The sequence below is a fragment of the Pollachius pollachius genome (assembly GCF_949987615.1).
Source record: "Pollachius pollachius genome assembly, chromosome: 1".
NCBI classification, from domain to species: domain Eukaryota; kingdom Metazoa; phylum Chordata; class Actinopteri; order Gadiformes; family Gadidae; genus Pollachius; species Pollachius pollachius.
Genome location: NC_136934.1, coordinates 47,192,723 through 47,220,035, shown reverse-complemented (window position 1 = coordinate 47,220,035; position 27,313 = coordinate 47,192,723). Strand labels below are relative to the sequence as shown.

The 27,313-nt window shown below is 42.1% G+C and overlaps 1 protein-coding gene across 1 annotated transcript; it reads left to right on the top strand.

The window, feature by feature from the left end:
• Nucleotides 1-1,749: 1,749 nt before the first annotated feature.
• ddc (dopa decarboxylase) lies at nt 1,750-22,504 on the top strand (the record flags this gene model as incomplete). The annotated part of the gene is made up of 14 exons (XM_079752920.1): nt 1,750-1,805; nt 4,610-4,817; nt 5,833-5,946; nt 6,143-6,262; nt 9,832-9,966; nt 10,685-10,828; nt 12,122-12,188; nt 12,433-12,527; nt 13,945-14,012; nt 15,756-15,832; nt 17,951-17,970; nt 18,412-18,510; nt 22,068-22,169; nt 22,304-22,504. The coding sequence occupies exons 2-14, from the start codon at nt 4,617-4,619 to the stop codon at nt 22,502-22,504; spliced, it is 1,443 nt and encodes a 480-aa protein (XP_079609046.1). The 5' UTR covers nt 1,750-1,805; nt 4,610-4,616.
• Between the last annotated feature and the right edge of the window lie 4,809 nt (nt 22,505-27,313).

The window sequence follows — 27,313 nt, the reverse complement described above, 5'->3', positions numbered from 1 at the left end:
GGATGGACTGGACGCTGTCCAGTCCGCCCGCAATCCTTGACCCACCGACACTGCTCCGGCTCGAGGTCCGGTGGCCTGGGTTTCCGGACCCGGTCCTTGTCCTGCCCGGACTGGAATGCCACTGGCATTGTGCAACGGGAGAGGGCTGTCCCAGCCGCGTCCTCCCGGGCACCACAGCGGCGGCAGCAGTACTTGGCCGGACCACACTGGTCCTGGCAATCATCCTCCGTGGACGGCTGCAGGCTGGGTTGCTCGCAAAACTCCCGCTCCGCCCGGTCCGCCACCTCAAGAGCCACCTCGAGGTTCGGAGGCCCAATATAATATACGCTCAATATTTCGGGGGTACGGTGCCACCCAAGCTCCTCTTTTTGACCCGTCCCTGCTTTCATCACACTCTATCAATACAATTAGTATGTTCAACATTAAAATAGCTCACACAAATTGATAGCTTATAACAGATCAGTTCGTTGTTGATGCAGCCGATCGCCGATGAGATTTTTTCCAAATAAGTGGATAATAATAAAGATCCATAAAATTGGTCAAGTTTTATGTCATATTTTAAGCAATTCTTATATATTTTTTCTCACCGCGGAGGGCTCTTTCGTGCACAGAGGCCCCTGGGTCCATTTGGTACAATATACGCGTCAAAGGTTGAAACGATGATGACTGAATGTATGTAGGTTCATTGTGAGCGAACTTGTTGCTTATAATAATTTTAAAAAAGCAGTATGAAGCGCTGTGCTATAACGGTACAAAATAGGATATTGTTTATCAAAAGGCCGTAATTCCAGGGCAACTAGCTCTTAATATTTCATCAAAGGGGTCTGGACCTTGAAATACATTATATTTATAGTCCTGAGAGTTGATCCCATATTATAGCGTTATCCCGGTCTACCATCACGCAGCTTCCGCCCTTCCACTGCGGTCTGTTCGCCAGACTGAGCGATACAAAATAAGAACACGACAAAGAAAACAACAAGGACAGGGAGATTATAAAATATATATATCTACTCTATAGATATAAAATATCGAGTTTTAAAGAACATTTTGATAAAGCGATATCCAAAATATGTAACGGAAACGGTCAACGTATATCTCTTTATGGAAAGTCGTTTATATTATAGCTTATCAATAACCTGATCATGACATCTAACGTTGATAATTGTCTGCCTTGATTAACCACAATATTATATATTCCATGATCTCCTTCCCCCATCTAGATAAAACTTGGATTATGCTTTGATATTATAATATAACAAGCACCGTGGGCGTGCACGTAGGCGGAATACTCATGCATCGCGTATACGCGTTTCCTACATTGGTTTGCGATGAATTTATCTAATGCTATGTTGGTTTTTAGAACAGCTATGTTATATTTTCCATCTATATTGAACATGCTCGAAATGTATGTAGCAGGCACAAAACGTAGGTATAGCTGTAATTTTACTTTCTGTAGGCTTTTAATGAAAGCAATCACACCGATACCGAATTGCAAGTGATGTACTGAGCATAATTTATTTTAAGAAGCAAACAACGAATTTATGTCATTAAATAGCACAAGTCTGAGATTCGTGTGTTTGATCCCGCCCCCTGAAGTGGGGGAGTGTGTGTGTGTGTGTGTGCGTGTGTTTGCGCGCGTGTGTGTGTGTGTGGAGGGTGGGGGGTGGGGGTGGGGGGGGGGCGCTCCTGATATAAACCAGCGCGTGTGTTTCTCGTGCTTACTATCCGTCTATCCACGAAGGGACAGCTTCCAGGCGCTCAGATCCTAAAGCCAACTGCTGTTTCACCTGCCTCACCTTCAATATGTAAGTACATAAACACACACACACACACACACACACACACACACACACGCACACACACACACACACACACACACACACACACACACACACACACACACACAGAAAATCGATTTACAGATAGGAGTAGGAGAAGCAGCCAGATGTAGATGACAATACACAAATGAATGACACTTGTTGAATGGCCAGGGCTGCTGTGTCAATGTTCTTGGTCAATGTTCACGTTTTGCCACCTGCAGTATATGAGGATCATGCACCTTCTCTCCTCAATGTTTTTATGGTCAGCATGCTTATTGGGGTCACGCTCTGTAGCAAACAAAATCACGGCCATAGGATTACAAGCTTTAGGGCAATAATCTCAGAGTGAGAGTGTGTCTAGAAGATTTCTGCCCTGGCACCCAGTTGTACGTTCACAATTAGCCAATTGTGCTGCCATGGTAGAATGTTTGATGTTTGGGATATACAGTGTGTTAGTGTTTTCTTCAGGGCATGAACTTGTGGCTTTAACGGACCTCATTGTTAATGATCAATATATTTATACAGCTCTGGCTGTTTTGTGAGAGTTGCAGGAGGCAAAGGTTTGGTTATTTTCTCTCCATGTTCATACTTGTGGATTTGCTCTAATTTTCACAAGGGTGTACTGTACAGTGTTCTGCCATGAAAAATGCAGCCTTTGTCTCTGCTCTAAGATGAAGTTAAGAAGCCCTCATGGTAGGCAATTATCTGCCAAATAGTAGATTGCAGAGTCGCTCACCAGCTTCCGCAAAAGACTCAAAACTCACCTGGTCAGAGTTCACCCTGACTCTGCACAGCAACCCAGCCCCTTCCGGTCACCATTGTATGTTGTACGTCCTGGCACTTAATGTACACACTTATTGTACGCACTTATTCATAGTACTTAATTGTGTAGCATCTGCAGTAGCTGCGATCACTGCTGTACACGGGGAATGGGTTAGCCTAGCGATTTTTAGTACTTGCACTTGGTTCTATGAACATCTTTACTGTTTCACTTCTTATGACAAATGTACTTATTGTAAGTCGCTTTGGATAAAAGCGTCTGCTAAATGCTCTAAATGTAACTGTAAATGTAACTGTAAAAACACACACACACACACACACACACACACACACACACACATACACACACAAACCGTGATTATACCACAGGGAGTCCGATTTACTTGGCCACTAAATACAATACTACAAAACCTGTTGATTCAAAATAGGGTAAACAGTATTGGAGCTGTGTAACCAGGGTTGGGCACAAATACATCAAAATGTATCTCCAAATAAAATACCAAATACCAACCTTAAAAATGTATCAAAATAAGCTACAAAATACAGCAGCCAAAAAATGTATCAAAATAAAATACTGTATTTTTGTATTTTCAAAATACTACAAAGTTCTTCTTTCTTTCGTTTTTTAAACAACCTTTCTCTAATAGCCTTTTTCATCTATCCCTTCACTTGTACACTCCGTGGAAAAACATCTGAGCGCAAGAGACTCCTTCCATTATCAGTCAACAGATTAGATATGCTGACCCCTCATGTTAGAGACATCCCAATATAAACCTCTGCCCTGAGAAATGTTCGGTAACTCAAGGAACCCTACCTTATTTACTCTCTTGGTGTAATAGATTGCCCACTACGAATCAGTGACAATACCTCAAAGACAAACAATCCAAATGGACAATTAGTTCGAAATTTAAACTAGGTAGCATTTTAACCTTTTCAGTTATTTAACACCATCACCACCAAAGTTACGGTGAGTTGCATCACAGTTGAAACATTTTGTATGCACCTGAAACTGGTGTGTGCACAACCTCTATCAATGTAAATACAAAGAAAATGTAAAAAAGAAAACAATCTGGTTGTCAGATTAATACCATCCAATCAGTTAAGCCAATTAACTGATTGGCTTAACCGAGATCGAAAAATATGAATGGGTTTCAATGGAGAGAAAGTAATTGTTTTCTGTTCCAAGTCTTTATATGCCCCGGATTACACATATTTGTGGATTTAAATGATAATTTTTCATGTCAAGAGCTTGACCGCTTATTGTGAAATTGTTCAGTTAAAGGCTGTAGAGAAAACACAATGAGAAAGACTACATGTCTCTCCGTGACGTCAAGCTCCCTGAGACTGGCGTGGACAAGACCGACAATCTCCCCATCGGCATAACTGAAACTCTCCACATGCCCCGACTTATAATGGTTTTCACCTCTTTCGATGCTTTCATCCTAACCTTGGAAAAAAGCCGCTAAGTGGAGCATTGAGATCGACAAGTTCCAAGTGTGGGTGGTGACGTATATCATTCGCGTCGAGAGCAGCTAAGAGCTGTAGTTCACAAAGCGGCCTCACACAAAACCTAACATTATCAAACTTCTTCGCGAAAATGTTTAGTTTTCTTGGCATGAAAACATATCATTTAAATCCACAAACAACATATGTGTAATCCAGGGCATATAAAGACTGGGACCAGAAGATAATTACTTTCTCTCCATTGAAACCCATTCATATTTTTCGATCTCGGTCTCATGGGCTCTACCGGAAGGGGCGTGACTTCACCACTCGATCGATCGATCGATCGATCAAGCGAAAGATGTCATCACGTGTTTGACAGAAAGTATTTTGCAGTATTTGTAGAATACAAAAATACACAACACTGAAGAATTTTGATACAATATACGAAGGCATTTTCATTTCAATAACATTTCAATAAAAGTGTGTGTGTGTGTGTGTGTGTGTGTGTGTGTGTGTGTGTGTGTGTGTGTGTGTGTGTGTGTGTGTGTGTTCCTCACCTCCAGAGTAACCATGGACGCAGCAGAGTTCCGGCGCCGGGGAAAGGAGATGGTGGACTTTGTGGCGGACTACCTGGAGAACATTGAGCACAGGCGAGTGTACCCAGACGTGGAGCCCGGGTACCTGCGCTCCATGATCCCCTCCGAGGCCCCGCTGGAGCCTGAGAGCTACGAGGACGTCCTCAAGGACGTCGACAGGGTCATTATGCCCGGAGTGAGTCCACACATGTATTTATTGTATTGCATTTTTTTTGAAAAAGTTTGGGCTTGGTTATTCATGTTATAACACTGTATTTGATTGATCCCATCTTATCTAACAGAGAGATTATCGTTACAAATGTTTATTCATACGTACCCCCTGAGATGGGGGGATTGTAATGACATCTTTAACTTTGTGATAACAAAGTATTTTTTAAATGTTTCACGTTGAATTTCTTAGATAAATATTGTCCAGTTGATTAGAAAATGTATCTTGAAGACAGTGGGCATTGTCCTCTGTTGCCAGAGGTCTGGCATTCTTCTTCTTTAAAATGATTTCTTAATACTTTTGTCAAAGTTAGCGTCAAAGGGAATCTAGCATTTATAATAGGTCTGGCCACATATTTACAAATAGCTGCACCCTAATGTACTTAACCTCCAGCACATTGTGTGATTAATTATATATTTGTGATTAATTATGAAAAAATAAAACCAAATACCGAAAATTAACAGAAGTGGCTAGTTTTAAAGTTGAACGTTTCCCTCCGAGATTGACAGAGTATCCCTCACCATCGAATGATTGTATGATCTCACTAAATGTTTTGTGAATGGACATCTGGCAAAGGGGCTCGTTTGTCTGGGTATAGTGGATTACTACTACGAGAAGCAGGGATGCAAGCAGCCTCTGGCTCTTATACACACACACACACACACACACACACACACACACACACACACACACACACACACACACACACACACACACACACACACACACACACAGGAAAGCAGATGTAATACAATGGAACAGCAGTCAGTCAAACAGTACAGTAGCCCAATTTTCTCTAAATACAGTAATGTTATCCGCTGGGAATACAACAATTGACAAATCGAATGAGCATGATATGTGCTCTGCCACAGTTTACATTTAAGAGCATAGCTTCAACCAGAACACAAAAAACAAAAAAAAACAAAGTAGTTCTCCATCTTTTGTTGTCGCTCATAGTTTGTCTTATCTGTTGTTTTTCCAGATAACCCACTGGCAAAGCCCACACTTCCATGCCTATTTCCCCAGTGCCTCTTCCTACCCGGCTTTGTTGGCGGACATGCTCTGCGGTGGTCTAGGGTGCATTGGATTCACATGGGTAAGGCGGAAACCCTCATGCTTCCTGCAAATGCTGAGAGTTTCTGTTGTTACAATTCTAACAAATCTAACAGATGACACTCAAATGTTTGTTACGCTCAAATGTTTGTTCTGAAATCCTCCCTACAACACCTGTAATCAAACTAAGTCGAAGTCAAGATGTATCCTTTTTTACGCTAGCATCTTTTGTTGTTTAGGCTGCTAGTCCCGCCTGTACCGAGCTGGAAACAGTGATGTTGGACTGGCTGGGCAAGATGCTCCAGCTTCCAGAAGACTTCCTGGCGGGAACAACGGGTCAGGGAGGAGGAGTCATTCAGGTCAGCCATCACAGGATTAACACATTTTTTCGACATTTGTTTAATGTCAAAAGGTAAGTGGGATACACCAGTCCATACAGGTCAAAGCAGTTTATATTTGCCCACATCCAGCTTCGGCTACTCTTGCGTTACTCTGATACCCATAACCATACTCTTATGCTGTTCTGCCATACTTTTTGTTTACAGTAACGGTTCAGATTGAGAATGATGGCTCAACTGCAAAAAGTTTTCATTCACAGCAAAACCATATAATATCACTCGTAAAGACCAAACCAATTTAAGCTGAATGCTTAATTGTTTACTATTATAAGTGCTGCAATCGTACAAGTTGCAAATCTCAGCCAAGCCCAGCATTACCCAGGCAGGAAGTGAAATCACCAACCTAACACGCATTATGTATTATTACAAGCTTGAATGGACATCAAGGCACTGTGAAGGTTGTTCCACCGTTCCTAACAACGTGAGCGCTTATACGACAACAGTCGCTATTGATTTGTCCTTTCTCTCGCGTTGCGGAAATTGGCAGGAAATTGCCTTTCAATATGTCAGCCACAGACGCCTGCTGCCTTTTAACGCCGCCGGGATTGTTTTGTGTGTGTGAAGGGGCTGAGGATGAAGGTTGTCTGACACAAACACGGCAAACCCCGGCAGCCGGGTCTCACCGCCCCCCTCTGCATGCGTGCATGCAGGTGTTTGTTTTGTGCTAAGTGGTGGCGCGTGAGTTTGTGCCCTGATGACAGATCATTTCATGTCAAGTTATTGTAGCTGTGTGTGCACACGCACACTTTACCCTCACACAGCCGGGAAGTGTGTGTCTGTGTTTGTGATTGCTTACGTGTGAATGTGCTTATACGTTTGTCAACCTTACCCCACCCCCCACCCCCAACCCCTCCACACCATCTTTCTGATGCTGCCTCTCTTTTTTTAAGTGCAGATCGCTATGGTAACAAATGGGCCCCCTCTCACTTCAGCAGTGCTAATGAGCGTTGTGGCAGCGGTGTGTTGTAACAGCCTCACAACAGAAGTGGTTCATCTATGATGACCCGACCAGAGCAGTTATCAGCTGTAGCTATCGCGATTGTACCGGTTGAAAGCACGTATGACTGCTCTTTCAGTCATCTGTGCTTCATCATTATCATGGAATCGTATGTGTTTTGATGTATTGGTTAAGCGTCTTTGTGTGCTTCAATGGTAATGAGCTCATTTGGTCCAATTGTGTCAGGCCGTCCTCTTCAGCCAGTCGCTGTCTCGTCCTTTACCCACACACCTCTGGCCGATCTTTCTCGTCAGTCTGCAGAATATAAACCCTGGTTTCCCAGTCACTCCTAGTCAGACCGTTGTCTTCACCTCGTGGTAGCTACCCCAAAAATTCGGGAGAGATTATCAGCAGGGCCTTCGTTCGTTTACTGACTCCTCGTCTGTCTGACTACCTGTCTGTTGCGTCCCCTCGCCTGTCTGTCTACCTGTCTGTTGCCAAATCCTCACCTGTCCGTCTACCTGTCTGTTGCCGTCCCCTTGTCCGTCTGTCCAGCCTCCTGTTGTCGACTCCTTGACTGTCGGTCTTTGTCGTGCGTTTTGGGTCCCCTCATTCTCAGAATCTTAACAAAATGATTCTGAGCATGTGGGTGGATGCCAAGGAAAATATTGGATTTTATCATCGATCCATCATGGTAATTTATACCGACAGCTAAGAAGTCGTGATTCATGTTTCCCGTCTGAGTTTTGCTCAAAGCCACAAATTAAAGTCTGTTCTACTTCTCTTGTCTGGTTTGAATGCTTTATTGGTTTATGTATTTCTAGCCATTCCTATTATTCTACTAATGGTGCTTTAGATATACAGTGGGGCAAAAAAGTATTTAGTCAGCCACCAATTGTGCAAGTTCTCCCACTTAAAAAGATGAGAGAGGCCTGTAATTTTCATCATAGGTATACCGCAGCTATGAGAGACAAAATGAAAAAAAAAAAATCTAGAAAATCACATTGTCTGATTTTTAAAGAATTTATTTGCAAATGATGGTGGAAAATAAGTATTTGGTCAATAACAAAAGGTCATCTCAATACTTTGTTACATGCCCTTTGTTGGCAATGACAGAGGTCAAACGTTTTCTGTAAGTCTTTACAAGGTTTTCACACACTGCTGCTGGTATTTTGGCCCATTCCTCCATGCAGATCTCCTCTAGAGCAGTGATGTTTTTGGGCCGCACGGACTTTCAACTCCCTCCAAAGATTTTCTATGTGGTTGAGATCTGGAGACTGGCTAGGCCACTCCAGGACCTTGAAATGCTTCTTACCAAGCCACTCCTTTGTTGCCCAGGCGGTGTGTTTGGGGTCATTGTCATGCTGAAAGACCCAGTCACGTTTCATCTTCAGTGCCCTTGCTGATGGAAGGAGGTTTTCACTCAAATTCTCACGATACATGGCCCCATTCATTCTTTCCGTCACACGGATCAGACGTCCTGGTCCCTTGGCAGAAAAACAGCCCCAAAGCATGATGTTTCCACCCCCATGCTTCACTGTAGGTATGGTGTTCTTTGGATGCAACTCAGCATTCTTTCTCCTCCAAACACGACGAGTTGAGTTTTTACCAAAAAGTTCTATTTTGGTTTCATCTGACCATATGACATTCTCCCAATCCTGTTCTGGATCATCCAAATGCTCTCTAGCAAACTTCAAACGGGCCCGGACATGCACTGGCTTTAGCAGGGGGACACGTCTGGCACTGCAGGATTTGAGTCCCTGGCGGCGTAGTGTGTTAGTGATGGTAGCCTTTGTTACTTTGGTCCCAGCTCTCTGGAGGTCATTCACTAGGTCCCCCTGTGTGGTTCTGGGATTTTTGTTCACCGTTCTTGTGATCATTTTGACCCCACAGGGTGAGATCTTGCGTGGAGCCCCAGATCGAGGGAGATTATCAGTGGTCTTGTATGTATTCCATTTCCTAATAATTGCTCCCACAGTTGATTTCTTCACACCAAGCTGCTTACCTATTGCAGATTCAGACTTCCCAGCCTGGTGCAGGTCTACAATTGTGTTTCTGGTGTCCTTTGACAGCTCTTTGGTCTTGGCCATAGTGGAGTTTGGAGTGTGACTGTTTGAGGTTGTGGACAGGTGTCTTTTATACTGATAAGGAGTTCAAACAGGTGCCATTAATACAGGAAACGAGTGGAGGACAGAGGAGCCTCTTAAAGAAGAAGTTACAGGTCTGTGACAGCCAGAAATCTTGCTGGTTTGTAGGTGACCAAATACTTATTTTCCACCATAATTTGCAAATAAATTCTTAAAAAAATCAGACAATGTGATTTTCTGGATTTTTTTTTTTCATTTTGTCTCTCATAGCTGAGGTTTACCTATGATGAAAATTACAGGCCTCTCTCGTCTTTTTAAGTGGGAGAACTTGCACAATTGGTGGCTGACTAAATACTTTTTTGCCCCACTGTAGACAGTCAAACATTTCCCCATAATGTAAATCCTGTAATAGCCCTAATATTCTTTATGGCTTCACACATTAGGATAGCATTTATATTATTATATAAAAACAATGTCTTGTTAATGTTTAATTCCTTTTCTTATAGGGTACGGCTAGTGAAGCGACTCTGATGGCGTTGCTGGCTGCTCGCTGCAAAACGGTGAAATGTGTCCGCGAATCCGATCCTCAACGATCGGAGGCTGACATCATCTCCAAACTGATCGCATACACCTCCGAAGAAGTATGATTTTCTTTTTTATTTGAAAAATCAATGTTTGTTTAAAGGGTCATATAGTCAGTTTCAATAAGATAGACTGAAACTTCGTTAATGTCTCGTATATTATCCCATTCATCCTTAATCTGTTATTATTCAGCCAGTATTACTAAAGACATTCAGAAGGTAGCTGGTAAGATGTCGATCCTGACATTTAAAAACGTATATTTGCGTGGAGCAAGCAGTGTCTTTGTAGCTTGACAACCAGTGTGGTCCGGGGGGAACTGCAGTGAGTCTGCACCATTCTATAGTAATAGTCCTGGAGCAGGTCAGGGTTAAACAGAGAGAATGGGTCACTGGCTGGATCTAATCAGGTTTAATACAAGACCAGCTCCGTGATCGGATTAGAGCATTGCCTGGGGGCCATACAGACCTTTACAGACAGAGATGCTTTTTTTCTAACCATTCAAGTACAATGCTTGCTAGCTTACAATTTCCAAGGCGAAAACGATAACATTTTTACCATTGTAAACCACCACCAGAATTGTAATTCCCCATACTCATTTAATCGTCAACATCTCAGAGTGGTTTCTGACCACCATTCCTAAATATAAGTGACAGACTAAAGGATCTACCTCAACCTCGGAAACATAAAAGAATATCGCAAAATTTGAGAGGCTGGGGGTGGGGGCTGTTTGGTAGAAGACCCTAACCCTGAATCTCTGGTCCTCACCTTCTTCCTCAGGCCCACTCTTCAGTGGAGCGAGCCGGCCTGATTGGCGGAGTGGGGATAAAGATGGTCGCCACCGATGAGCACTTCTCGGTCAGAGCAGAGACCCTTGAGAAGATGGTGGCTGAGGACAAGGCCGCTGGATTCATACCCTTCTTTGTAGGGAAACGTGCACCCAGTCTGACGCATCCATGCACACACACTACACATGCATAGATCGTAGTTTGTTTTCGTGCTGTTTCTTGAGGCTTAATCTTGCTAATGAAAGTTTTCAGACTCTGTAACAAATGGGCACACGGGCAATTTCTCGCTAAACATGATTATTTTAATTGTAGATTAACGATGACGAAATCCTTCCACCACATCCATGGTGCTCTCTCGCTTGCAGCTGGGTCAAAACCTGCGCACGGACCCAGAGCTGGAGTGACGCGATACTCCCTGAAATGGTGCTGCTCGTAAAAGGAAACCAGTCCGACCAATAAAAAAAAAAAAAACAAGCGCAGAGCAGAGCGAATTAAAAGCACTTCACCCCAGGATGCCTCACCTACCATGGCAACGGCTGTGATGATGATGATGATGATGACACACTTCCTGGGGGTGACTCAACGTAGTGTGCTCTCAGGACGGCGGGTTCTTTGTTGGGCAGCACACTTTATTGTTTCGTTCGCGGTTAATGAGAGCAGATCTTGTAGACCCCCCCCTGCCCCCACTCACCCCACAGATCCCTATCAGATGTGCTGACTGTGAAGTAATTGGTCAAAGCCCTGGGATCCCTTTGGCACAAGCACTGCAGCTCTAAATCATGTGTCATTATGGGGCCACACCATCCAAGTCTGAATCCAAATGAGAATGGGGATTTATGGTCTTGTGTGGTAGATATTACATGTATGATATATTAATGCCAGGCTTCGCCTTCCCCAAAGGGATACATCAACGATGACGACTTTGATTATGGATCTAATGTGTTGGAACAAGGATATGGCATAGGACCTTTACAAAAAAAGAAGGTCATGCGTATGTTCAGGAGCCTTTCATTTAGGCCTCGCTGACAGTTTCTAAATCCCCTTAGGGTTCTTGAAGAAAGTCAGTTTAGCACCGTTTCAAAATGTACATTTACATTTAGCAGGCAGTTTTCTCCAAAGCGACTTACTATATGTACATTTGTCATAAGAAAGTGAAAAAATATATTGATGTCGGTACAGTATGCATGTTCATAGAACCAAGTGCAAAGCAAAACAATCGCTAGGTTAAACCATTCCCCATATACAACAAAGATAGCTTGAATAACACCCTATATATCTAAGTACTACAACTAAATACGACATAAATGGTTGCCTTCAGTTCCATATACAGTACTATACTTTATAATGAGGCAGACATGGAAGTGCTTCCATGAAGGTTGTCAAATCTAACCCTAATTTGTGTGAATTCTGCTTTCTCTGTGTCTTTCAGTTCTGCGCAACTCTTGGCACCACTCCCTCTTGTGCGTTTGATAAAATCACTGAGCTCGGGCCACTATGTGAGTAAGACCCCTAGTAAATCCAATCACAGGGACCACCAGCTTGTGTTTGTGGTTCTTAGCGGGGCTCTCAATTCTCAGCCTCCCTGTGAACATTCTGTAGTCCTCCAATTGTTTGGCCTTCTTGCATTTGTTGGATTAAATGCTGCTTGTTTATTTCATCTTATCGGAAGAGAATTTGTCACGGCATACGTTGCTTCTACTAAATGACGTTTCTCTCATTGTTCCTGCTTGTACGCTACAGGTAACGCAGAGAACATCTGGATGCACATCGACGCGGCGTATGCTGGAAGTTCATTTATATGTCCAGAATTCAGGCCTTTGTTGGATGGCGTCGAAGTAAGTCCATAGCAACACATTATTTATCTTCCTCGAAGCGTTTTCATAATTTGCATTCATGAACGTGTGTCTGCAGAGCAAGAAGATACAAACGCATGCATATTAACATCTGGAGGCTAACATTTGCATGGTATGACGTTAATGCCAACCAACAAATGGGTGTGCGTAGCCGATAACCATAGCAAGAGAGAGAGCGTCGTTGTGCCTTTTAGAAGCTGCCAGTGCAGCTGCGACGTCCCACCTCCAACACAGACAGAGAGACACACGAAGCAATAGATGAGAGCAGGAGTAATTTCCTGAGGCAGAGTTAGACCTTTAGATAAGGCCTTTCCCCTTCCTCTTCAGAAGAACATAGCTGTTTGTTCAGAGGGAGAGAGAGAGAGAGAGAGAGAGACGTAAAGAGATTGGTAGAGAGAGAGAGAACCATAGAAATAGACACAGAGAGAGGTAGAGAAAGAGAGAGAGAGAGAGAGAGAGAGAGAGAGAGAGAGAGAGAGACTTAGAGATAATCCAGTACAAACAATTCAGTCCTTAGTGTTATTTGCTGTAGCATGGAGGACCAAATGACTGGAATTGGTCGGTCAAGCATTAGGACTACAACAGACCAATGCCCTGTAGAACATAAAGGGTCACTTCAGGATTGACGGGCTGCTGCCCTCCTTTCCTCCTCTGGAGTGCTGGTTGCTAGGATATGAGTGATGGGCAGGCAACAGACCCCCCCTTTGAATCTGTCAGCATGGTAACTGCCAGCCAGGAGTGCCGTATTGTCTCTCAGCCACCGGTTATTTAGATTGGGTTTTTGCGAAGGCAGATGGAGAGGAGGATATTAGAAAGGAGATAGTGATCAAATTACAGCAGGTTGCAAATACGGGCGATTCCTCTTTCTTTGAAGGGAAAATCCTGCTCCGGCGAATGAGGCGATTCATGGGCTGTTTGTGAGGCTTTGGTGTGTAGATGTGGCTCTTTTTTATCCATCAAAACAAAAAAGCGGCTGTTTTAAAGTAGATAATGGCTGGCCGGAGAAGGTCTGCCTCTCTGCCAATTGGTTGGTTTTTTAAATAGCAAATTATGACATTTATAAATGGACATTTAAATAATACATATTTTGAATGGAAACACTTTAGACAAAACTCCCTCTTTGAATATTTCAAGGATTGAGAGACAGACATGACCTGGCTGGGTAGAGGCTATATACAGTATATTTACAAATATTAACAAATATCGGAATGAATATATCGGAATATACACCAGCTTATTCTTAATACAATATCTTAAAAAATAAAACAACTGAAATGTTGATTAAAGTCAATGAATGCCTTGACTTCTGGAAGTTATTTGTTAACTTGCATAACTTCTTGTAGAACTTTGTTATAAACTAACGTTTACCGTCCTTCTTTTCATTTTATTAATTTTAAAGTTTGCAGATTCATTCAACTTCAACCCCCACAAATGGCTTTTAGTGAACTTTGACTGTTCTGCGATGTGGTAAGTTACGCTAAAATGTATATACTGTATATATTTGTTGTTAGTATCTTTTCCTCAACTTAATATAGCTACGGAGTAATCGACACAGGTACAAAAAGAGCAGTACCATCTGCTCCTCTGTCAACAGTTCACAATGAAAAAATCAAACACTCTTGCTTCATAAGCTAGGCGGCTATAACAAAACCACCTGATTTGGCAGATAGGAAATGAGAGCCACAAGGCTAATATTGGCAATCGTTACAGTACAATAGTATTCATGACCTTCACCTTTGCGGTATGATTTCAGGCAACATTTCAAATTCCAAAAGGTTGAAAGGGAAATATGGCAGCGGTCCATATTTTCTCGAATTGGCCTATATATTAAAGATAACATTGCTTCCCCCACATGTTGAGCTGAGTTTACAATCTGTGTTTAGTGATATATTAAGTATAAAGTGATGTATTAATGGCAGCATCTGAGGAAAATAACTTACTGTATTTACTTCTTGTTTCCATTACGTTTGTCTGAGTATCTAGCACAATTATATATATATATATATATATATATATATATATAGACGTAATATATGATTTAATGTATATTGTTATATATGAACTGTTCACATTGGACATGAATCATACATGCTGTTACTAAACACAAGGAAGGAGTATGTATTTTACTGACAGTGATTCTAATGAGAGATGGCTTCTTCATCAATTGCCCATGAGGGCAGTTGATGTCTGACAGACTTAAGATCAGAACTGTTATGATGAACATATGTTGAATTGAATGGTCGCCTGCTTTGGAAAAACCTATTTGTCTTTTTGTGATGTACAACGCATCCTCTGTCCATTTTACCGTGTTGTTTGGTGGTTCACTTTGACACAGCTAAACTGTGTCAATCTCTGTAGTTAACGATATTACAAGATTGATCCCTGCTAAATATCCTCCTAGTATTCAGTTATCCAATACTAAATGATATTATTTATATTATTATATAGCTTAGTATATATATAATAGTATTATATGGTTATGAAATGTGCAGTTGTCTCCGGGGGCCCAGAACGTATTTTTAATGGTTTGATGTAAGATAGGAGCCATTCACATTTGACTAACCCTCGTGATTAACTCCACTAACTAACTCGTGACTAGCGGTGTAACATTAAGATCAAGCTTAGACCCAATCCAATGCAAACACATAAAAGAGGTATCTAAGAAAACCACTACTGAACAAAGTAGTTCCACATAAGAGGTGGCTTTTGGTTTCAGCGAACTATACCACCATTGTGTTTTCATCCATGGCTTGGGCTTCAGCGAGTCTCACAAATCAGACTTTAGATTAAGGTCCAAAGTCTGATGGCAGACTAGGTCAAATGTGTCTCAATGGGGCCGTGCAACTTTCTTTTACATCCTATTAGGTTTGACCATCGTTGCGAGTGGCAGGTAGCCTATCTGTAATTTGGTAACAGGCGAACAGAAACGTAGCAGTAGCTAACTGTGAAAAAAGGTTGCAAACAACGCTGTAGACTGGTCACTGTAGAAATACACACAGTAGAGATAGAAATAAATACCAAGCAGCACCTTCTGAGGGCTTCATCCAACCACCCTAGTGGGTTTTCTTCCGTAGACCATCTGTAGCGAAACAGGAAACGAGGCATAGCGCCGCCCCTTGCAGTTTCTGAGCCCAGACTCTGTGCCGTCTCTTCCGGACGCTCTGCTATAACCCGACCGGACATGACGTGTCCTTCTCTGCCGTGGCACAGGGTCAAGAAGCGAACCGACCTGATAGGAGCGTTCAATCTGGACCCCGTCTACCTCAAGTACGACAACCAGGAGTCAGGTATGTGCCGCCCTCGTCCCACCAATCAGACCTGGGAAAAGCATCTGGCTATCTCAAATCTGACGGCCGACCGGCTCAAACCTGGGGGTACACATTGTTTCACGTTGCACCGTGCCAAATTTGTCTCGACCAATCATTTCGCTGGAGGCGGGGATCTGTAAGCGCGTGATTGACGATTCCGAAATTGGTACAGCACTAGTTGACTGTGAGAACGTTTCTATAAAGGTTTCGAATAAACGTCATGCAGACTTCCAACTGTAGAAACACGCTGATAAAACCCACTTCTAAAAGATTCGCACAAATAAGTTTTCTTTCGGTAGAATATCTCTGTAACGGAACAGGAAACAAGGCTTAGCTCCTCCCCTCGCGGTTATTTGTTTCCTTCCCAGGCGCTATAAATTATACTATAACATAGTAGGACGGCTGGACCCGAGATTAGTGCAGCGCAGTTTTAAAAAAAATACATTCACATACCTTGAATATGTGAATGAAAGGTTTTACCTTTCTTACTTTGTCTGAATTATTTGGGTATTATTTCTTCTGCTTGTGCAAGTTCCTCGATGAACCCATCCTTCTTGAGGAACCAGCCATGGCAGGGCAGCGATAGTGCTGAGTAGGACCATCGTTGGATGTAGCTAGGGATTAATTCGTAATCCAGTGGAGTGTGAGTGTGAGGTGGGTGTTAAAGGGTTTACGATCTGAGTGGTGACTTAGTCGGATTTCAAATTATGTTAACACACAAGACGATGGCCACGTTTCATTCACCACCCAACCCTGTTTGTGAATGGTGGTTATTCATTTAAAAAATACAAAAGTTTTGACCTCTGCAACATAGTTAAGCATTCGTCAAATGTACAAAAAGTATACTCAACGCTATAGGCTACTACTATACTACAATAAACAATACTAAGGAACACATAACAAGGTAAATATACCCAATGATAGCAAAAATAACTAGATAAATATACCCAATGATAGTCTGTGTACATGCATGCGTGTGTGCGTGCATGCATGTGTGCACAATCATGTGTGTAAGTGACGTCACTCACACACACGTGTGCGTGTGTTTGTATATGTGTGCGTGTGAGACTTTGTGTCTTCCACCATTTCCCCACTCTCTCGCCCGGCAGATGTGCTGAGAGATGCACCGTGATCTATTTGACAGACAGGACGGGAGCGATGAGACAAAAAGAGTCCACCCCCTCCCATTGTACGGCCCCCAACGACTCCTGGCACACAGGCCCTGAGCTCTCCCACCTAATAAGCGGTTGTGGGGCAGTTAGCTTCGGGGGGGCCTCTGAGTCAATCCGTTGCCTAAGAACTGGGCTGAGCTGAGCTAGCCCACAACAGCGTTCAACGTGTGTGTGTCTGCTCAATGCTAATCGACTTACTAACAACTTCTCATGTTTTTAACAGCACAATTCATACTGAATCGGGAGAGGTTTGAAACTGTTTTCCGGGGAATATATTTAAAATCTGTCAATGATTGAGACATGAACTTTGAATGTAAATAGGCATAGGAATAGAGCTATTAGATATTCGAGGGAACGTTCCTTCGGATCACCCTACAGAGGTCCGGGCTAAGCCGAGCATGCCCTCAAATTCGAGTCGTCCCCTGGGTATAGCAAAGGACTGATCCTGTGGAACAGTCTTGTCATGTATGAGAGGGTTTATCCTGGTTACGGTGGAGTGTCAATGCACCGTGAGGGATTTAGATTGCATTAACAATATGGAAGTGGCTATGATCCTGTTAAGGCGATACAGCGTGGCAGCCAGATGTGAAACATTTGTTTGTTGACTTAGGTCGAGCGTGTCACCCATGATCCAGATTTGTTGTTTATTTTTAGCTCAGGTGGGATACTGTACTGGGGTTTGATCGATGGTATAGTTCCCTGTTTAGTGAGAAAGGCGTGTGTTTGTTGACGTTCAAGAATATAAAATCAGGTGATTTTATAATTGTTTTGACTGGCTCTCCCTCCTGGCACTGTACAAAACAAAAATCCACTTTAGTAGAATTTATAGTAAAACAATATACAAAGGCCGTTATGTGAGACACATAAGAGTGTCCATGAGTGTATCATTATTATATACATTTAACAAATTATTTTTCCACTATAGGTCTGGTTACAGATTATAGGGTAAGATAGAGTTATATTACCTTTTAATCTTTGTTCATTATCATTTTTTGTCCGAGAGTGGCTTTGGTGTCGTGCTTAATATTATGTTTTTCCACTACTCTCCACTGCATCCTTCCTCTCGACATATCTCCCCTCTCCTCTCCTCTCCCCTGCTCACCTCCTAACTACATCTTTCGTTTCCTCAACACCTCTCTTATCCACATCTTTCCTCTCCTCTTCACCTCCTCTCTTATCCACATCTTTCCTTTCCTCTACTCTCCTCACCTCCCCTCCTCTCCGCATCTTTCTCCTCTGTACACATTTCCTCCTCTCCTCTCTCCTCCCCTCCTCTCCCTTCTTTACTCTCCTTTCTCCACCCCACTCCCCTCCTATCCCTCCTCTACTCTACTCCTCTCCTCTCCTCTCTCCTCCCCTCCTAATCTCTCCTCCTCTGACTCCCAGCATTGGGGCATTCCACTGGGCCGGAGGTTCCGCTCTCTGAAGTTGTGGTTTGTGTTCCGCATGTACGGGCAGAGCGGCCTGCAGGCCTACATCCGTAAGGTACGCTACCGACCAGCACCGAACCTTAAAAAATATATAAATAGTAATAACAAAAAAGACAGTGCCTTATACACATACAACAGCATCGTTCACTGATATTCATGTCTTAAAGATGGGAGGTTCCGATGTAGCTAGGAGAATGGACGAAAACATTTAAAAGGCCATTGTGCGTGGCTTTTCTGGACTTTAAAATCCCCCTTTCTCCCACTTCCTCATCCTCACTTAATGTTCCTCCTGCCTCGCTCTTGCCATCCTCACTTAATGTTCCTCCTCGTAAAGGAAACAACCGATACACTATGTCAATTTCGCAATAGAGTGGACGATGAAGTGGAAAATGGTCCCTTCAAATGGCAGGTTGAGACATTAACAGACTAGCGAAGCCTTCTATTTTTATTGCCAAAAAAGATTTACAATGAATTGATTTGCGTTGTATATGTCAAAATGGGTTTTCCCCAAATCTCCAAGGAAAAAAGTAGATGTGACGGTAAAATATGAATCACGAGCAGCAATAAAATAGAAAGAGAGGGAAAGCAGGAAGCATGGCCAGCCAGCCTTGAGACTCATCAGCGCTTTCCAAGTTTGAGTTGTTTTGGACCGAATGTTTTCAAGGGCGATGGTGATCCACCAAAGATTGTGTTGAAGATTGAAAGGCAGCAGTAAAAAGTGGGCTTTGATCAATCCAGTCAGCAGCCCCTTATGCTGTTTTACTGCAGCTTCCTCTTCATTCAAATCAGCCTGGATTTGTAGCACCCCTGTAAAAGGGGTGAAATAATCATTAGATGAATTAATACTCAGACGACGCTGTGTCTCTTCTTCATAACATGAGTTGATCTGAAGAGCAAACACACTGCGCCCCCTACAGACCGGATGCAGACCAGAGCAATTGGTCGCCGGCTCACCAAAACACACTGATCACAGGACGATAGATCAATCATGCACTGCCTTTGACCATAGAATCCCGCAAACTGCCAGAAAACGAAGTCACAATGACACACAAAACAGGGAAATACCGAGAATGGCCCATGACCAAAATAAACACATCAAATAAATACCTTTGACCCAAAACAATAGCTTGTAAACCGTTTTTTGCATCAATCAACACTACCATACAAATCAAAATATATTCAGCCTACTACAGATTCTCCATGATGAACCGTGTTCCCTTAGCTCCTTCCATAGCCATACACGGTGCCTCTAGCCACAGTACGTGCCATACTACATTTATCTTATCAATTGGACGCAAGAGGAAAGAAAAACAGACGTGCATGGAAAATTACCCTCGTCTTACAAGGACAAGGCTGACAGCCCGTTGTGCCTGTCAGGGCAAAATAAATGACGTAAATAGATGTTTACTTATTTATACAGCACAAATATACTCATGGTGTCTGTATATGTAATGATGTTTTTATCTGTGATCGATATATATACTGTATATAATTATGAATGAACGTTTGTACTAAGGTGGAGGGACTCTCAAATAAAATCCATCCATCCATCTTTACAAAGACACCTAGCCATGCTTTTGTGCCTGTAATGAACCCCTCCTTGAACAAAATTTAACAAACTAATTGTAATGACAGGACAGCTTTCAGGTTGGAGTCACAGCCTCACAATTATCAGGTTACCTACCCCAGGTTGCCTAGACACCTCTAATACTTGTAGCTGTGAACTAAATCTGGATATTGGTCATCAGGGACGGGCACAAATACATCAAAACGTATTTCCAAATAAAATACCAAATACCAACCTTAAAAATTTATCAAAATAAGCTACAGAATACAGCAGCCAAATAATGTATCAAAATAAAATACTGTATTTTTGTATTTTCAAAATACTACAAAATACATCTTTCCCCAAGGCAGTTTTTTAAACAACCTTTCTCTAATAGCCTTTTTCATCTATCCCTTCACGTGTACACTACCTGGAAAAACATCTGAGCGCAAGAGACTCCTTCCATAATCAGTCAACAGATTAGATATGCTGACCCCTCATGTTAGAGACATCCCAATATAAACCTCTGCCCTGAGAAATGTTCGGTAACTCAAGGAACCCTACCTTATTTACTCTCTTGGTGTAATAGATTGCCCACTACGAATCAGTGCCAATACCTCAAAGACAAACAATCCAAATGGACGATTTATTTAGAAATTTAAACTAGGTAGCATTTAACACCATCGCTACCAAAGTAACGGTGAGTTGCATCACAGTTGAATAATTTTGTATACACCTGAAACTGGTGTGTGTACAACCTCTATCAATGTAAATACAAAGAAAATGTAAAAAATAAAACAATCTGGTTGTCACATTAATACCATCCAATCAGTTAAGCCAATTAGAAGCCAATAATTATGTCATTATCAATCATTTCTTACTTGAAATGTGCACCCAGGACTCAGTCCAATCTGCAGCACCGCGCATTTTGTGTTGTGATGACTAGTGCATTCATTTACCGCCCGTAGCGTGTGCAATGTGCATGCCCATAGCAAGTGTGAAACAGCGCCAGAAAATCACAGTGGCTGAGGGCGGTATCACAGGGGCTTTACCATGCGAGGGTGCCACAGACAGACAGAGACAGAGATTTCGTGCTTCATAGATAGATATATAGACGTCATCACGGTGTTTGACGGAAAGAATTTTACAGTATTTTTAAAACACAAAAACACACATTACTGAAGTATTTTGATACAAAATACGAAAGCATTTTCATCATCTCAATAAAATACATATTACAAAATAATATTTTGTATTTGAAATACCTATTTGAAATACATGTATTAGAAATACTGCATTATCATTAAAGCTCTTGCTGTGGGTGATTAATTGGGTGGGAATCAGGAAGTGATGCTCTGGTAAGCTTGCTCAGTGTCTCAGCACGGTTTGGCTACATCAAAGATGTAGATCAGTCCTGACCGCATTCTGGAACCACTTTTATCTATTAAAGTGTAAGTGTACCATTGTTAAAGCTCGAAATTGAACACTGAGAAAAAACAAAAATACTAAGAGTTCCAGAACAAAGGGTGAGATTATATATCCCAATGGAATATACTTACGGCACTTCGACGTTCGTATAAAATAACGCTACCTGAAATAATGCTACCTGCGTTTGGAGCCGAGCAACGTTCCCAAACTGGTTGCTAGAGAATGGCAAAAACCAAAAAAACATTTACTCCTGTTTTTTGTAAATCAGGGTTTATTTGAGCAAGTGAAGCAAAATGGCAAAGATGACTATATTGTAAGACATATTAAAACGTTTAAAGAAAACTAAAAAACTATTATGTGTTCACGACCCCTTTAATTCTTCTTAATAATTGTTTTTTACTGAATTTTTAGATGTAGAACAAAAGATTTATACAATGCAAGACTACCATCTAGTGGTGTAAGCAAGAATTGCTTCCGTAATGACAATCGCTATAATCTGTATAGAGCCTGTTGCATATAACCTACTATACAAGGCCGGGCCGCTATTGTTTTGTCTTTTTGTAACACTCTGATTGTAAGAGTACAACCATTTAAGACATTTAAGTGATCTGAGATCCACACTATCTTTTGTTTTGCAGCATGTGGAACTGGCCAAAGTGTTCGAGACTATGGTAAAAAAGGATAAAAGGTTTGAGATCTGTGCAGACGTCGTCTTGGGACTCGTCTGTTTCAGGCTGAAGGTAAACATCCACTGTAGATTCTTTTTCTTTCTTTCTTTCTTTCTTTCTTTCTTTCTTTCTTTCTTTCTTTCTTTCTTTCTTCCTTCCCTCCCTCCCTTATAACTCACCCCTCTCCCACCGTGCGTCGTCCCCAGGGTTCGGATGAGCTCAACGGGGCCCTGCTGAAGGAGATGACTCGTCTGGGGCGGATCCACCTGGTACCCTGTAAGCTGCGCGGGCGTTTCGTCCTGCGCTTCGCCGTCTGCGGGCGGACCACCGAGCTGCGCCACGTCCAGGAGGCGTGGACGCACATCAGCGAGCTGTCCAGCGAGCTCCTGCTGAAGCACCATTCATAATCATAAGAGCAGTGTTAATGAGGGTGATCATAATGACCCTCTGAGTGTTGAGACGGGGAGGGGGTGGGGCCAAACAGGGGACCTTGAATCCCAAAGGAAAAGGAATGAGGCTTGAAACGGGGGACCAAATTCTGAGACTTTATTGTTGCAAATGTTATGTTGTTTAAGGTAAGAAAGATTTAAGAGCTGTCATTTCAGTGTGATTTGTCTGAAATGCCATTGCTTTCCGTCGGCTTGAAGTGGGTGAAATGCTCTGTGAGAATATCTGTGCTGGTGACTGCCTGCTTCTGTATCGTGAGACTGTATCCGGCTTTGACCGCTCACGGCTCATTTCCGACCAATCAGGAACTCTTCCCCCCCCCGATTGGTTCAAGGAGTCCATCTTGCCTGTCAATCACACTGCGTTATCATAGCCCTACTACAGGTGGAGCGAGTGTTCTGCAGATGTTTACTTTCAAAGTATTTTTCGCTGTGTAATGTTATGCAGTGTATTCTTGGACTTGGGTACATGAATACATTACATGACTTCCTGTTTTCAGTTCTCCCCTTGCTTCGTTGGGTGTGCGTTCATGACAAGAACAGGCTTATGTGCGTTAATTGTATCGCTGTAAAAGGTTTGAGGTGGCTGTGTGTGTGTGTGTGTGTGCGTGTTTCTCAGTCTGTTGTTTGATGGGGTGTATTCAAATGCTTCCTAACCATGCGTCTTTCATTGAATGTACAACACGCTGCTTTAAGGGAATTTTACACAATGTGGTAAAAGTTTGTCCATATGCAGGCAAGTGAAGATCAATTAATTTTACCTGCAAGCTTTTTGCAGGCGTGACATACATTTAAATAAGAATTTAAATCACTCAAGTAATGAATCTGAAGGAAACCCCAATTATCCATGATGTAATAGGCGGACATTACCAATGAGGGGGACATTGATGATGCAGAAGTCTTCTATCACACAAGATATATTATCTTATTATTTATATTAGCTGTTATATTGATTAACATTGATTTAAATGTTTGTCTTTCATCCTATCTTTCAAGACAAACAGAAATTTCAAATAGAGGGATAATCTTAGCCTGGACCTCTGAGAAATGCAATTTATTCTCATCTGAATGTGATGTTTTGTCTGATGAACTAGATTTAGAAAAGCGTTGGTAAAGGTAATCTGATGTGGGCGATATTTAAATGTTCAATCACCCATACCACACCCTTTAATCTCTTATTGTTTTACCATGACTGAATTAACGAGTCTGATAGATAATGGTCGACACTGTGAAATCAAAGAAAAAAAAAAGAAAAACTTAAGTATGGGTAAATGTAAAGCCTCCTTCACATCTTAAATCTATAATGTGTGACCCTTATAAGCACATTTCAAAAGCCTTATAAATAATCTTTAAAATATACCAAAGGAAGCTTGTGCTTATCCATCTTGGAATTTGAATAATACCTTGGGTTGAGGATATATTAGTAGTGCCAGTGTATCTTAATCTAGTGATCCCTTAGTTTCTGTAGCCCTGGTTAGCCGTAACCCTTGCAGATGAACACTGTTCTTGAGGATTACACTAGCTTGTTGAAGCTGTACTATAATTATGTATAGTGCTCGTTTAGGCTGTACTATCATTATGTTTAGTGACCATAATAGTTATTGGGCGCTTGTGGGATCCTGGTACTGTTGAATAATTAACTTGTACTCGATAAATTCAATTGCTATGTGCTGGACAGAGCGACGGCTCTGGTATGGTATGGTTAGCTAATGCATTTGTATGTGTCTTGGTGTGTTTTCGCTGTGCAGAACTATGAATTAAAATGACACTGCCATAGGAAACATGATTTGAGTTTTCTTATCAAAATAATATTGAGTATGTAGCCTAGAAAAAATACTAAATAAAATCAGTTTCCTCTGCTATTGCCGCATACGAAGATAATATAAATAAAAAAAGAAATAACATACATCCTTTGTGTCATATACACTTTGTCACAAATCAGCAACCCATTTCCTGACAGTTCCAGTTTCCAGAGTCAACCACAAGAGTACGCCACTGCTGCAATATAGTTTGAAATTAAAACCACGTTATCGCTAATGCCTAGCTTCGTGGGTCCATGCTGATCTCGCGAGTTCACCACTAGGTGTTGAATGAATCATCTTGAATACACATTTTGCCAGAAGTCCTCAAGATTGATAGGAGAAATTGTTAAATATTGATCAGTTAAACGAGAAGGGTTGAAATAACGAAACATAAACAGAATCATGCAGAGTTCATCTACCAAATGATGTAATATATGAAAACTACCAATCTCCATTATTAAATATAGTTTAATCATTGTATTTATGTATTATTGCAGGACCTATTGAAAGTATATAGAACTACTAGCGACATTGTAGGAAGACTAAAGACAAACTTTACTGGTAGATTCCTTAAAATTGTCTTAGTCCTGTTGATGAACACATTGTATGTATAGCCCAGTGTGCTGTTAAAAGGTCCAATATGATTTGAGGGGTCTGCTCACGGAAACCACAGTAAACACAGGGATGCTAATGCATGTGTCATTGGTCTTCTCTACTACTGGCTTTAAGCGCACATACAAAGCACAGGCCAAAATGTTTTGAAGACCAGTTGTCTGTGACATAGCAGGAGCATAGTTAGGCCTACTATCTACAACTTGTTTAAAGCTTCTTGAGTTCCAGGGCCCCTCCCTAAGAATACGGCCTGCTGGCCAAAGGAAACCTTATCAATGTTATGAAATGTATGTGTTGCTAGCTTTTGATGTTTGCCAGATGTGTTCAGAACATAAACAAAGTACCAGAAAGGCCTTTAATGAGTTTAAGGATGACTCATTATGTTTGATAAATGATCAAAACCCAGGATTAAATAAAAAAAAAGTTTGTAAAAATATAGATTTTTAAAACCTATTATTATGAGAGATATCCAAGTAGTAGAATTAGATTCTGCTTCCTGCTCCAGTGGCAGCTTGCCCCATTTGTTTTGACCCACCCTACTTGCTAGTCTTGCTGCTCTGATAGTCAGAACGGGCTCATACACGTTGCCTCCCGTGGTACGCTGGGCTAGATCTTGGCACGCAGAGGGAGATGGTTGAACATATCAGGGTGAGCCAACACAGGCAGAGTAGGACTCGTCATTAGCCATTATCAGTAGAAAATATTCATCAATGCTGTCTTGTGCTTCTTTTCCGCATTTATCTTGAAAGGTGATAATACTATCCTGAGACATTCTTATAGCTGTATAATTTGTGGATTTGCAATGAAATATTTCAGTTTCATCCATGGTTACAACCCAGGCCAACTTTATGTTTACTCTAAATGAAAAATGGCAAAATGGCATGAATTACTATGTTGATAATCATATAAGACATATAACATTCAAAAAGTCAATTTAGAATCTTTAAGGCATACCACTGCATGCTACTTCAAGGTGATATCATGCAGTCGCCTATGAAGATAATGGGAAAAAGTGTTGAAAGCTGTTTAAATCTGCTGTAACAGATTTGTGAACGACTGAGCGACAGGTATATCAAGTGGCCATTATTTACCGAAATCTTGGCTCTCTGTCTTGGTAAATAGATGACGATTTTTTTCCAGATTTGAAATTAAAGACTTTGTACACTCATATAACACAATTACGATCCCTCAGATAAGCTCGACGACAGCTCATTTGTTATTTTACATAATCCAACGGCACACACACACACACACACACACACACACACACACACACACACACACACACACACACCTCTCTCTAAATGAACTTCCCTTGTAAATATTAACAGGTGGGGTGGGAGATGATGTCATCTGTGGTCGTATTGGGCCCCACTTACCTCAGCATCCTTTATCGTGCCCTCTGAGCTTGGAGGGTTCGGAGCACCATCCACCATTTCCTCTGTGAACGGGATGAAGAGAAACGCATTACTGTCTGGCCGGCATCATCATCACGTAATTTAATCCCAAATCCCAACTATACTCAAGACTCTCGCAGATCCCATTACATAGCCAGCGTTTAGCACCCAGTGTCGGAGGGGGCTTTTAAGCCCGACGTTGGCATTTTAAACCCGATGAAGAAGATAAGTGTTTCCCCCTTGTAATACAATATCAGCCCTAATGAGCGCTGGTCCTCAACTTTTACCAGGCAGGAGTCGAGGTGATGGAGAAATATAACAACACAGCATTGAACGTCCTGCGATGGCCAATGTGGTGGTTGTGGTGGCCCATGCACTCTGTTTCTTGCATTTGTTTGCCACAAGGAATATTAGAACAAGGTGGTGGGGAAAGACGCAAAAAAAACCAACAAGGCTTGCGTCTTAAAGACTTCCCCGATCTGCACATTAGCGGTCTGTTGGCGGGGTAGACATCTACTGGTGGCGTGTGGCCAGGAAGACGTCATTAGTGCTTCTGCTTTGTGCAATACTGAGTGCTGAAACCAGGGCCATTAGCTCAACATGCAGGGTTTTAAGAGACGGAATAAGGAATCACTCTATGCCAAGTTGTACAACAAAGCCGCCTTGGGAATTCCCCTCAAAGAAATAATAATATGTCCTCCACCTAGAGGACTTTGGCTTGGCTCCTCAAGACGAGGACACAGGGAGATGGTGCTGGAAGCCGGTTCATTGGAAGGTTTGCCGCCAATGATAGGTGAAGCTGGAGTTCCATGTTCCCATGCAGGAGATCTCTCTCTAATAAGTGTGTGTGGTGACGGCTGGTTTAACCTGTGCACATTGATTCCACACTGATTGCTCAATGTGCAACAGGTGTGCAGCCTCCCCCAGCCCCAGAGTCCAATCAGTCTGACTCGGGCCAG